This window comes from Aspergillus brasiliensis (genome assembly GCF_001889945.1).
Source record: "Aspergillus brasiliensis CBS 101740 unplaced genomic scaffold ASPBRscaffold_10, whole genome shotgun sequence".
In the NCBI taxonomy this organism is placed as follows: domain Eukaryota; kingdom Fungi; phylum Ascomycota; class Eurotiomycetes; order Eurotiales; family Aspergillaceae; genus Aspergillus; species Aspergillus brasiliensis.
This window is the reverse complement of record NW_027137451.1, coordinates 232,825-244,818: the sequence shown is the minus strand read 5'-3', so window position 1 is coordinate 244,818 and position 11,994 is coordinate 232,825. Positions and strand designations below refer to the sequence as shown.

At 52.5% G+C, this 11,994-nt stretch overlaps 4 protein-coding genes across 4 annotated transcripts; 3 read left to right on the top strand and 1 right to left on the bottom strand.

Moving 5' to 3' along the window:
* Positions 1-25: 25 nt before the first annotated feature.
* Positions 26-1,255, top strand: ASPBRDRAFT_57043 (uncharacterized protein; the record flags this gene model as incomplete). The annotated part of the gene is made up of 1 exon (XM_067627676.1): positions 26-1,255. One exon carries the CDS (start codon positions 26-28, stop codon positions 1,253-1,255), a length of 1,230 nt encoding a protein of 409 aa, XP_067476605.1.
* Positions 1,256-1,367: 112 nt separating this feature from the next.
* On the bottom strand, positions 1,368-4,929 carry ASPBRDRAFT_76866 (Mrp/NBP35 ATP-binding protein). The gene is made up of 6 exons (XM_067629339.1): positions 4,487-4,929; positions 4,339-4,429; positions 4,050-4,287; positions 3,296-4,000; positions 2,763-2,805; positions 1,368-2,534 (listed from the first exon to the last, which is right to left on the bottom strand). Exons 1-6 carry the CDS (start codon positions 4,556-4,558, stop codon positions 1,542-1,544), a joined length of 2,142 nt encoding a protein of 713 aa, XP_067476604.1. The 5' UTR covers positions 4,559-4,929; the 3' UTR covers positions 1,368-1,541.
* A 312-nt stretch (positions 4,930-5,241) lies between these two features.
* On the top strand, positions 5,242-5,749 carry ASPBRDRAFT_130530 (TOM13-domain-containing protein; the record flags this gene model as incomplete). Its single annotated transcript, XM_067618232.1, has 2 exons — positions 5,242-5,517; positions 5,630-5,749. 2 exons carry the CDS (start codon positions 5,242-5,244, stop codon positions 5,747-5,749), a joined length of 396 nt encoding a protein of 131 aa, XP_067476603.1.
* A 445-nt stretch (positions 5,750-6,194) lies between these two features.
* Positions 6,195-7,810, top strand: ASPBRDRAFT_32213 (membrane insertase OXA1; the record flags this gene model as incomplete). Its single annotated transcript, XM_067622992.1, has 3 exons — positions 6,195-6,284; positions 6,350-7,120; positions 7,175-7,810. 3 exons carry the CDS (start codon positions 6,195-6,197, stop codon positions 7,808-7,810), a joined length of 1,497 nt encoding a protein of 498 aa, XP_067476602.1.
* Positions 7,811-11,994: the final 4,184 nt, after the last annotated feature.

The window sequence follows — 11,994 nt, the reverse complement described above, 5'->3', positions numbered from 1 at the left end:
CGTGTGTCGACAAGCCCTGACGGAAATGGATTATAGGTCCGGCAGGCTGCTCGCCCACACGGACGCTATTCCATCGTCCTCCTCCACCTTGCCTCGCCGGAGATGGTCGCAACTAAACCCTCTGCATGCCTCGCCTGTGGTCGAGACCGTTCGTCCTCTGCAACAAGCTGCTTCCTATCGCTATGAATTGGCGCTAGATGAGTCCTCTCGAGCACATCGTACCACTACGCTACGTCAGCTAAATGGAAGTCCCGGGACATCATCCTGGAGAAACCATAATCGACCAGCTACTTCGCGGCCCTCAACGTTGGCATCGCAGCCCGTGCTGGTTAGGGCATATTCAGGCGGTCCCCATGACACGTCCAGCACTTCTACCACGATGCCTACGCGGCGCTCATTCCCATTTATCGGTGGCTCCCGGAGTCAGCGACGCGGGCCTGCTCTTCCATCAGAGGACGACTTTAGCATAGATGGCATACTGCGAGCCATCGAGCCGAATATCCGTCACACGTTAGATTCGATCGGAGAAATCTGCGGGCGCAGCAGACTCAGTCTAGCGAACGAATATGGAAGTCATATCGCTCCGTTGGGCGAGATCCGGGCTCCCCCGGGTGGCCTAGTGACAGTTGAAGAAGCCAGCTCCGATCATGAAAGACAAAGCGACAACGTAGTCATTTACGACGACGAAAATAGTGTCGCCGATGGGCGTGATCACTCATCCTTATCGCAGTATCGACACTGGGATAACGGCAGGCAGCCATCTACGGGATTTCCATTCAGAACTCCGTTCTCCGGGGCCGGCTCTTCGAGTCAGGCCCCGCCCAGTACTCCAAGATCTCCCCTGGCCTTACATCCTCCGGCTGAAGCGCCCGCGTTGGGTGCACTTCCTACGAGGCAGTTCGCCTCCAAGCCCAATTCCTGCGGCCGTACACTATTAGGGACGCAGACACAGTCGGGCTCAAATTTCCTTACCCCGGCTCTTGTATCCGAGGTCCTGCTGGATGCCCAGGCCGAGGCCAACGCAAACTCTTTATCAGACGTCCCACGAGGCCAAGAGCTCCTTGGTTCTGGCGCTATAGATGCCAGCGATGGATATAGGAGTTGGATTCCGCCGTCCCTGGTGGCGGAGGTGCAATCGCTTCTAAGCTGGCTACAGTTGGGTGTCGTGGCTGCTGGTTCTGGAGAACGACAGGCAACAGCTGAGATGCGACTACGAGCGATGCTGGAACGAGACCAAACCATTTCAAATGCGTGATGATGATGATGTTGTTGCTCGCGGCAATACATGAAACCAAGATGAACGGGCGCGATGGTGATATGATTATGATATGATTATGATATGATATACGATGTTATCTATACACGGCAGAACTACTAGGCAGCGATGCTACCCATGACATATAATGACTGATGACTATGCCACGTTGAGCAACAGTACTATTCTCATAGTAAATCATGATCTCGTATCACTCTACATCAATGAATGCTACAGACGCCACCTATGACAGATGCTCTAACAGTAACCACTATATATACCATCATCACGCCTCAATCTCCGCAATCAACGTCTTCGCAAACTCTTCGAACCGCGCATACGACCAACACTCCCGATACCTCTCCACCAGCGGCCTCTCATCCTTCTCTTCCTCCTTCTCCCCATTCTCCTCGACCTTATTAGCATTCTCCTCCTCATCCTCACTATCCTCCTCACCAGCAATCTTCCCCTCTACCAACTCCCCAAACCCAACATCAACCGGCACCTTGCCCAAAAACCTCACTCCCATCTCCTCCGCCAGAACCTGACCCCCACCACTCGAGAACAAATTCGTCACCTCCCCACAACACGGACACGTATAACCAGACATATTCTCCACCACACCCAGCATCGGAATCCTCGTCTTGACACAGAAATTCACCTCTTTCCGTACATCAGACGTGGCTACCGCCTGCGGCGTAGTGACCAGGACTGCACCAGCTAATCGAGGCATTCCCGTGGCAGAAGAAGCATCAATCGTACAAAGCGTCAAGAGCTGTTCCGCAAGAGCAATATGCTCATCACTCGTGCCCGGAGGTGTATCAATAAGCAAGTAATCAGTTTCATTCCATAGCACATCGGAAAGGAATTGTCGGATCATAGCGGTCTTCTTGGGTCCGCGCCAAATTACGGCGTCGGAGCGGGAACGCAACAGGAAGCCGAGGGACATGCAGCGGAGGGAGCCATGCTTTATTGTGCTTCCTCCTTCTGGTTCTGCTGTGGTTGTGGTTGCGGTTGTTGTAGTATCTGGTTGTGAGGAGGAGGAAGAGGAGGCATTGGGTGTGGTGGTAGTGGTGATGGTAGAAGGGTGAACAGGAACAGGAAGCCAACCGCCCGGCGCTTGGGTGATTTTTGCGTCTTCGAGACCGACTAGACGTGGGATTGAGGGACCAGTGAGATCGATGTCGAGGATACCGACGGATTTGCCTTGCAGGGTGAGCGCGAGGGCGAGTTGCAGAGTTACGCTGGATTTGCCGACGCCGCCTTTGCCGGAGAGGACCTGCGGTATTTAGTTAGTTCAGGCTGAGGGATCGCATTGGAGAGTACGTCAGGATGGCTATAGAGGTAAATATGATGTGCGCGCATTGTAAGCGTAGGATATGGCCATCCCAGCCATTCTGTTCGCAGTTGCGCTGTTATCGATAAGAGGAGAGGAGGGGTTGTCGCAATGGATTGGAGCTGGAGATGGAGCTGCAGGCAAGGCAGTAGAGGAGAAATACTCACCAACACGACATTCTTTACCCCGGTGAGAGGCATCTTGACTATCCTCTCTATGCTGTATCTAAGTATCCGGTTGGGTTGGAGGAGTAGTGGAAGGTCAAGGTGTTCTGGGAATGGCGAATGGCGAGCCGATTTCGGGTGGGCTTTTTTTCTGCGTCATTCCGCGGAGTTTGTTTGCTTATCAATCCAGCCGGTCCGGAGATATCACCAAGTTACTTAGGCATTTATCTATGTCTTATGTCTACGAGAAATCTTGCATGCTGCAGAATGTATGGAGTACACATTGAAATGCTACTCTCTACAGGATGCAGTAGTCTGCAGCATGGGTCTTTATTGTACCTAATACCATCAAATCTAGACTGCTCGTTGAGCTGATCATCATTTGTATCATTCCGTGACATAACTCGGGAGCTGCTTCTCATCAACTCGTATCTATGCCTAAAATACCTATCACTAAATCCTGGTGTTGTGAGAAAATTGCACCGAGATTATGCACACTTCTATAACCCGACAGGACTATACGACCACATTTATTGCCACTTCTGCACCACCACGCCGCCCCGCTTGAACTCCGCCATATCACCCAGCACAACGCTCTTGTCAGAAAGATCCTTGCTGGGGAATGTAGTCATCAATACCCAGGGGCGCGACTGGCTACTAGGGCTGGCAGCGGACACAAATTGGTACACGTCACCAATGGTGTGGGTAGTGTTGAACCGGGAAACGAGCCGTGAGCCGTCTCCAAGGCGGATCTGAAGAGTCACCGTCGGCTGCGACTCATCTACGTCCGGCTTGGCTGGCTCGCTGGACTGACTGGGGGTAGGAGCAGCCGCTGGCGCAGGAGCACTCACACCAGGCGTGGGGCTGCCGAGGCGCTGTCCAGCCCCCGAGAAGGGCTTGTACTTAGGCTTGGGCTTCACGTATTTCTCGTCGTGCTGTTTGATCTCCACATCCACCTCCTGACCGGCCTGCACATTCATGATGGAGAGCGGGGCACGGCCCTGGCGGATACCCTCGAGGATTTCGCGGTTGGCGGGATCGTCGGAGTTGAACAGCTCTCCATCATCAACTGAAAAGCCATCTGACCAGAAGTGTAGGGTTCTATGTACTCGCTGCGGTGTCTGCGAAACAGGCGCGCTGGGGGCTTCGATCACCCTACTGGGAGCATCATCACCACCAAGCGTACGTGCGGTGCCGGTGAAGAAGGACCTTCTGGTGGGTTCGTCTGACGGCGGAGGCTGAGCCCTACAAACCTATCAGCTCTGAGCAACAAAGTGTATCCATAAGCCCTAACCTTTTCGCCTTCTCAATGATCTTCTTCTTGATATCATCGGGGTTCTGCACAGCCAAGCCCGACTTTTCACCTCCAGCAAAGAAGTCTTGGTTCACTGCATCGTCTTCCTCGGAGGATTCCCCTCCACCCGATGCAAAATCGTTCAGGGTCGCAAACTTCTTTTTCGGGGCCGACCTGCGGGACGAGGGCTGCGGGGTAGTGGAGGGGGAATGAGAGGAGCTGCCACCGAGCGAACGGCCTGCAGTTGGTTCTGATTCAGCGCCCAGTCGGCGACCACCACCACTTGCACCGGTATCCTGTGAGACTTCATCTTGTTCGGCGAAGAATTCGGTCACTGCGGCTTCGAGGTCCCACTCGTTGGCTGCCAGATAGCCTTGCGCCTGGAATGAGAATGTAATTAGCAAAGGATAGATACAGTGAAGGCTGCTGGTTTGTACCTCATGAGGATCTGTTCTGGTCATGGCGCAGAATTGAGAGACAATCTCATCACGGTCCGCGTTGTGCTCCATGTTGGAAGTAAATCGACCGTCACGGCGCTGCACACGTTGGGTTGGATGAAACTAGAAGTTATGTGAAGCTTCGCAGTCCAGCGCTGATTCAGAGACGAGATAACACACAGACTAGCGAAGAAGGGCGGAGAATGTCGGGGACTTGGGAGATGCAGCGGTTCGTATTACTGAAGCTCTTCACGAAGCTGAAGGGGACCCAATAACGGTACGTCACTGTTGCCTGATTGGTCATCCGGAAGAGGGGATCTTCCGCTGGTGCCTGAGGAATCACAAAGCGAACCATCTGAGAGGATATTGTGACGGAAGGTAGTGACTTCACCCCTTTCATTCCTTAGCTGCATTCTCATATGTTTGTCTTACTTGACTGCTCGACTGACCTCACTTGAACTCCACCACACGACCTTGCAGGTTGTCTATTCTAGTTGTTGCTGCTGTAGTGAACGCGAGGCCAGGCTGCTTACATAACGGATTCTGCAGGTCAGGCGTAGATCGTCAATCCGGCCAACCCCAAAGGACCATCGACCTCATTCAGCGCCGAATTCCCCTCCATTCAGTTGGTACCCTTCGTATCCCCGCGTCTATCATTTTCGCTGATTGTTTCGCAGTCTCAGACGAGCTGTTCCACTTTCCATCCCTGTCCTTTTGCGGTACCCACTCGTCGTTGATCGCCTTCTCCCCGCATCATGGCCGCCGACCTCTCCAGCTCGAGGGAGCTATATGAATCTGGACTGACGGTCCACTCAGATTCTGAGAACTATTCGGCCAATCATGACATTTCCGGATCGCAGTCCTCCTCCTCGAGCTCCCCCTTGATCCTCTACAAGCCCCCGACCATCTGGAGTATTCTGCGGGGAGCTGCCATTAACCTCGTTCTCCCATTTGTGAATGGCTTGATGCTGGGATTTGGCGAGTTGTTTGCACATGAAGCAGCCTATCGACTCGGCTGGTCCGGGACAAAGGTACGAGGACATTTCTTGTTTGATCTCCAGGGGCGCAGAACCCGCCCCAGTCGCTTCTTCTCGGTCCAGCCCTCGTTATGGTTCCGCAATGCTAATCAGACTCCCGTTCTAGGTTTTCCCTATGCATCGGCGTTCGAGACCTGTCGGGCCCGGAATCGAGGTTCGAGACGCCCCATCGCAACGGAGGGGTACTAGGGCGGCCGGACTGAAAGATGCTACGTCTCTAGAGTAGACCCGGACGGAGTACTAGCGGACCATATAGATATCTCATCACGCCCGATTGACATTGGAATGTACGGGTAAAGTGGCATCAAAACAAGTTCAGTTCTTCTCGCTTGCAGGGTGGCATGAATACGCATCTGGGGGTTACAGTGTACATAGAGCAAGCATCAGTAATCAGTCTGACTGGACGGCGTCTGGCGAACCACCTCGAATTTAACCTCTCACAGGGAAAAGGACTGCGTTTCTTGAGATGGGCCACACGTATGTTAAATCGCCCCGAATTCATAGTAAAGACTAGACCGCTCGAGACTCCGTAGAATGAATAAAGGATCTCCGCCCGGCAGAAAAGGCAGGCTTGGCACCGAAAAAGCGTCCCGAAAAGCCTCCGCGATTTTCCCCAAACTCCGACTCGATTTCCCCAATTCATCTCCTCCGCCTTCATACCAATTCTCACCATGTTGGGAGGGACTGGTCTCAGTGGACGCGGCGTCTTGCCCGCCGTGGCCCGGCAACGGTTGTATGCCATCTCACGTTCCAGCCGATCGGTTCGTCCTCCGCCGCAGTCATCGCATGTCGGCTTGAGTACAAGGTTGTTGACTTTGCCCTACAGATGTCCTCATTCCGTCCGCAGACCCTGAGAACCGCCGTCCCATATGGTCAATCCAAGCAGACGCTTCTTGGAACGCGCTCCTGGCGACCTGCCACTGCGATCACCGGAGTTGCCGCCGCTCGCTTCAATTCCACCTCTTCGGCGCCTTCATCGACTACTGCCGTGTCTCCGGTGGCCAGTGATGCCTCTCTCGCACCCCAAGGAGAAGTCAACCTCAATGATCTGACTGCGGCTGATATCAATGCGATTCCGGAGCAAATTGGATATCTGAAGCAATTGGGTTTGGATTTCGGTTGGGGTTTTTCGTCCATGATCGAATACAGCGTTGAGCACTTTCATATCATGGCTGGTCTCCCCTGGTGGGGTGCGATTGTCGCAACCGGTCTTCTCGTTCGTCTGGGGCTTCTGTACCCTACGCTTATGGCTGCAGACACCAGTACCAAGCTCAACAACATCAAGCACATTACCACTCCGCTTCGGACGGAGATGGTTCAGGCCAACTATAAGAACGACTTGATGGAAGCGACACGGAAGCGTGCGGAGCTGAGCCAGCTGCACAAGGACCATGGTATCAAGGCCTGGAAAGCCATGATCCCGTTGATTCATATCCCCTTTGGATTTGGTTGTTACCGTGTCGTCAGCAACATGTGCAGTCTGCCGGTGCCCGGACTGACTACCGAGTCCGTTGCCTGGCTTCAGGACCTTACGGTTTCCGATCCCTACTACATTCTTCCTTTGATTGGATCAGTCGTCCTACATCACACTCTCAAGGTGCGGAAATCTTACTTTCCTTCCCAAACGTCTAGCTAATACAGTTGCTTGTAGAAAGGAGGAGAGACCGGAATGAACCAGATGAAAGACTCCGGTTTCAGGAGCCTTTTCCTCTACGGCATGCCCACCATTTCGTTCCTGTTCATGGCCAACTTCCCCGGTGCCCTTCAACTTTACTTCATGACCACCGGTGTGTTTGCTCTGGGGCAAACGTACCTGCTTAGCTCGACTACCTTCCGGAAGATGGCCGGTATCACCCTGGTGGACCCCAACGTCCCGAAGCCCAACGAACAGAACCAACCGAAGGACAACCATGGTCTTCGCTTGATCAACGAAGTGCCTGACAAGGAGGCCGCCCTGAAGGCCGCTGCGGAGGCTGAACGCGAGAGGTTGAGTTTCATTGACCGTACCATTGGACAGGTCAAAGAGACTGGGTCCAAGCTGAAGGAGGAGATGCAGCAGAAGGTTGAGGAGTACCGGGGCAATGGTCCTACCAAGAACGCCGATGGCACTGTTGCTGCGGGCCCACGCCTCAGCGAGAAGGACCGCAAGCTGGCGGAAGACTACGAGAGACGGCGTGCTGAGGAGGAGGCGTGGAAGCGCGAGGAGCGTAACCATGCCCGTCGCGAGGCTCATATGAGGGCCATGGAGCTGCAGCGCCAGAAGGCTGCGCAGGCGAGCCGGCAATGAGTGCATTGACATGACCAGGCGTGAAGGGCTCCAGCGTGATGTTTTTTTGTAATTAACTGTATTATATTGATGCTATCTCATTCTCATTCACCCCGGCTGTTTTATAGGAATAGATTAGGTTCTGTTAACCATGGAAGACCTGATGCATTATTGCTAGACGTGAAGATATTCACACTGTCTTGCTGGACCCGTCACCACCCATCCTGAGGCCGTCACTATTGCTTAGTCGTCACTGAGAAGCTTCACTTGCCGTGCTCAGGGCTTGCCCCTATAAAAGCTGTTGCCCACGGCGCCAGCGTGGGTTTCTTCTTCCTTCTTCATCTCCTCCCCACGGAACATAACACGCTCCTCACATTCACAATATCTAGTGTGAACTGCTAAATTACTCTCATCATTATTTATCTCATGTAAACCCATCGAGGTTAGCAGATACCTTGACGAACCTGATCTACCATATCCATCTCCAGATGCATAGATCGAAGTTACATATGGCAGAACTACCTACCCACCGTGTCCGCCAACAGGTATTGTCTGGCGACTGATGAAAAGGGGCTTGTCGAAGATCCCCAATCAGCATCGTCAGAAGATGAGGACCAAAAACTGCGAGCGCGACATGATGCTATACCGACTTTCATTCTAGCACAACGTGCATATAGACTTCAGTCTTTTGATGCAGAATCTCTACTGGACTGCTAGGGTCGTGGGGTACGCATTATGCACTCAGGATCTCGGGTCCCGAGCAATCTGGGGTCTGACACTGAATTTCAAGGAGTGCATCGCTGGCCAATGAAGGCTTTATAGGGTCATATAAAGCGTGAGGTAGTACGGAAGGTTGTACTGAGAGTTGGGGATTTGGCTTGCCACCACTGTAGCAGATAGTGGCCTCGACAACACCCTTGGCACCATGGAAAGGCCTTGGTATCGACCACTAGTCAGTCCATCATCCTTGCAGCCATGGTCCAGGCCATGGCATGGCCTCATGTTGAGGGCTTCGAGGAATACACCTGACATATAACGATGTTCAAACATGCGCTATCCCGTCCTCTATATTCAGCTTCTGGCATCTAATCCGGTGCTTGAAATCGCGGAAGCAGTACCAGGCGCCGCACCAAGTTGGCAGTAGCCAAGAGATAGCTGAGCACCTATGCGCATGATCCGGGTTCGAGCAGTCAGTCTAAATGAAAAGCGTCAGAGACTGGACCTGGTGCAGAATAAAGTCCGAAGATGCGCCGTGTGCATCTGCGGCCCCTGGTCCGCGTTTGGCATTGTACCGACTTGGGAGCGACAAAAGGCTATAGGATCCACAAGATCAAAAGCATAGAAGCAATATGGCTTTCACTTCTATATCTACTTCAATGGTCTCGGAGCTCAACCGTGCCAAGTTATACTGGCGTGTCGTCCCAGAAGTCCAAGTACGAGAAGTCTTCGACGCAATTATTTGGGACATTCTAGTTAGCTGATAGGCCCCCGCTGTCTGTTAGAGGCCGACACAAAACAGGTTCTAGGTGTGGCTGGGACAAGATGGAGCTAGTAGTGGACGTCTGGCTACTTGCTATGATAGAATTGCACTTACTGTGTACAGTCTCTCCACACTGGCGGTATTACCGGCCATACTTCGTCTTTGACAGACGCTTACGAGATGATGGCTACTGGACAATTTACTCATAATTGGTGATGCTTCTTTGACTGGCCGGTTCAATACCGAAGAAGCTCGGGAGTATGACGGCCCATACTCGAGATCTCTGGCTCTTAACCCTCTTGAGAGATGGCAAAGGATGATCAGACTAAAGGACCATTCGCAAAAGGCTCTTGTCTAGCAAGTGCTCGAGGCAATGTGTACCTCGAACCTGAGCTCTGGACTATCGCCTAACAAGTTCTACATCTCGAAAGGCCAGAAAATAACCACTTGTGAATCGATGCTCAATGACATCTTGCACCGGTCGTGGCGATGAAGCCAATGCCGTCACAGACGATCAGTGCGCGCAATCATCAGGCATTAGCCGTACTGGGGCCGCGGTATTTCTGGGCGCTGACAGCCACACCCATCAAGGACCAGGTTACCTGTGCAGTTATTCTTTCTTATTGTACTGCAAATGCAGACAATGACGACAGCAATGAAAACGCGGCGCCCAGGGCTCAACTGAAGAAGTCGCAGGTGCTTACAGAATATATGTGCGAGGCTGAGGATAGCCATGACAATTGAAGAAGTCCTTGAACGAGTCTGCGTGCCACGCAGCATCCAGCTGGGTATGGATCACTATCGCGGCCGTCACTGCACCAAGCTTCGACCACAGAAGATACATCGAGAGAGCGTCTGCTTACGGCATACTTCCCAATTCGAAGTATTGTCTGGAACAGAATCACAAGATGGGGGCTACGACACTCGATTAGACACTTCGAATGGTGGAGCTTACATTCCAAGTGCTTCTACCGATCTAGATAGTATCTTTTGATGATCGTGAGACAGATCTATTCGTCTTCATAAGCATACACCTGAAGAATAGAATCAGGTGTTGCAAGTTTGATGGAGGGATGCAACAAAGCTACACAGAGGAGATATGAGGATGCATGTGAGGCCCTCCATATGAGGAACCCTAACTGCCCGAAAGCCAATGGCATGCAGATCAATACTAGGATGCGCAGCCAGCCGCAGAACATCTGTGGAGAGCTTATACGGGTTAAACTGCCTTGAAACGCTCTTGACGAATGGGATATCCATTTGCAAAGGTCCTCCTGCATTACGTACGCTATGGATGGGCACTTTCTGTCCTTTGACGCCAGTGTTCAGGCCGTAATGGCACTTGGTGATACGGTAGGTGTTTCGACATCCCTCTATATGATGATTGCTGACTGACTAGATCCCAGCCGGTATGCTAGGAAACACATCGTCTCTTCAGCCAGCGTCAGCAATTCCGACTCGGATCCAGGCTATCCGGCCGACGATCCTGAAGACGTCCTTAACAGACTCCTTCCGAGCGATACCTCTATATCAACGACTCTTGCGCCTCATACTGAGGTTGTCAGAACACGAGGTTTACTGCCATCCGGCAGATCCCTGACCTCCGCCCACGGGACACTCCCATCGCTCAGCAAGAACGAAAGTACTATATTCGCTTTCTTGACCAGCTGCGGCCAAATTGAATGGCTGTACCATACCTGAGCGAGCGCTAGTGGGAATATTGAAGGAAGACCTTCGGTTATGAAAGCGATAACCCTTCTACAAGAGTTACCCCGACGTTGATCTTACCTTCCTCTCGGGAACCAACTACCTCAAGTGGCTTGATCGCTACGACAAGAACTTCAATAAAAGAAGCGTAAAGAACGCTGCCAGCGTAGCAGAGGGCTACAATGCCGCCGCACTGGGCAGCATCAAAGGGAACGTGAAGCTCTTAAGGAAACGGAACCTCAAGCAAGCGAGGGAGGCAGCATGTTTGAACAAACCCACTCGAGCCCGCGAACCGCCAACGTTGTCAGACCACTAGAGTGATTCGCTGCCTTCTTTAATGGAGGGAAAGTCGTGGCGGTAGCAAATGAGGCCAACACGCCGCTGAGTGACGTCTTCGCTGCGGTGGTATCTGCTCACGAGTGGAACCACCATATGATCACTCGTGTTCGTCGTGCGTTGAAAGTGCCCCAAACAGCTCACGATCTAGAGACGTACCTTGGTCAGACTGGTTGGCTCTGACATTACACTCAACGCTACAGCATCGAGGCCGCTGTCTTGCAGGATAGAGAAACAGCACTTCTGAAGACCACTCCTAAACAAGGCTTAAGCCATCAACGGATTACCGAATCATGCCTCCGTTGACTCTACACCTGAGGGAATAGCCTCCTCCGCTTTAGTACTTATTCGATCCCTTTTCATATACTATGAACAGTTAGGTACCAGAGCAAGAGGACCAGAAGGCGTCGAACAAACAATATGGGATGCTACGCTCTGACGCATCTGTCATTCTACCTGCCATCGAACTCGAAACCACATGAGCAGGTTCGGCTCCAGTGAGGACCTTAATAAGCAGGTAGCAAGTGTCCTCAGTTAATCCCGATTCTGGGTCAGCTATATCCGCGTTCTTGAGCAAGACATACGATGTGGCGGGCCTGAACCCACGGGCATAACATCGCGAAGATTTGTTCCCACTAGGTACCCCATGTCGTGGGAAGAAAGTTGTCTAAGACCACCGAAC

Excerpts from the sequence above, each read along its gene's own strand:
- ASPBRDRAFT_76866 (XM_067629339.1), bottom strand. The coding sequence starts at position 4,558 with ATGGAGCACAACGCGGACCGTGATGAGATTGTCTCTCAATTCTGCGCC. Across the intron at positions 4,430-4,486 it reads CCAGAACAGATCCTCATGAG|GCGCAAGGCTATCTGGCAGC; the intron begins GTACAAACCAGC and ends TTCTCATTCCAG. Across the intron at positions 2,535-2,762 it reads ACCGGGGTAAAGAATGTCGT|GTCCTCTCCGGCAAAGGCGG; the intron begins GTTGGTGAGTAT and ends TAAATACCGCAG.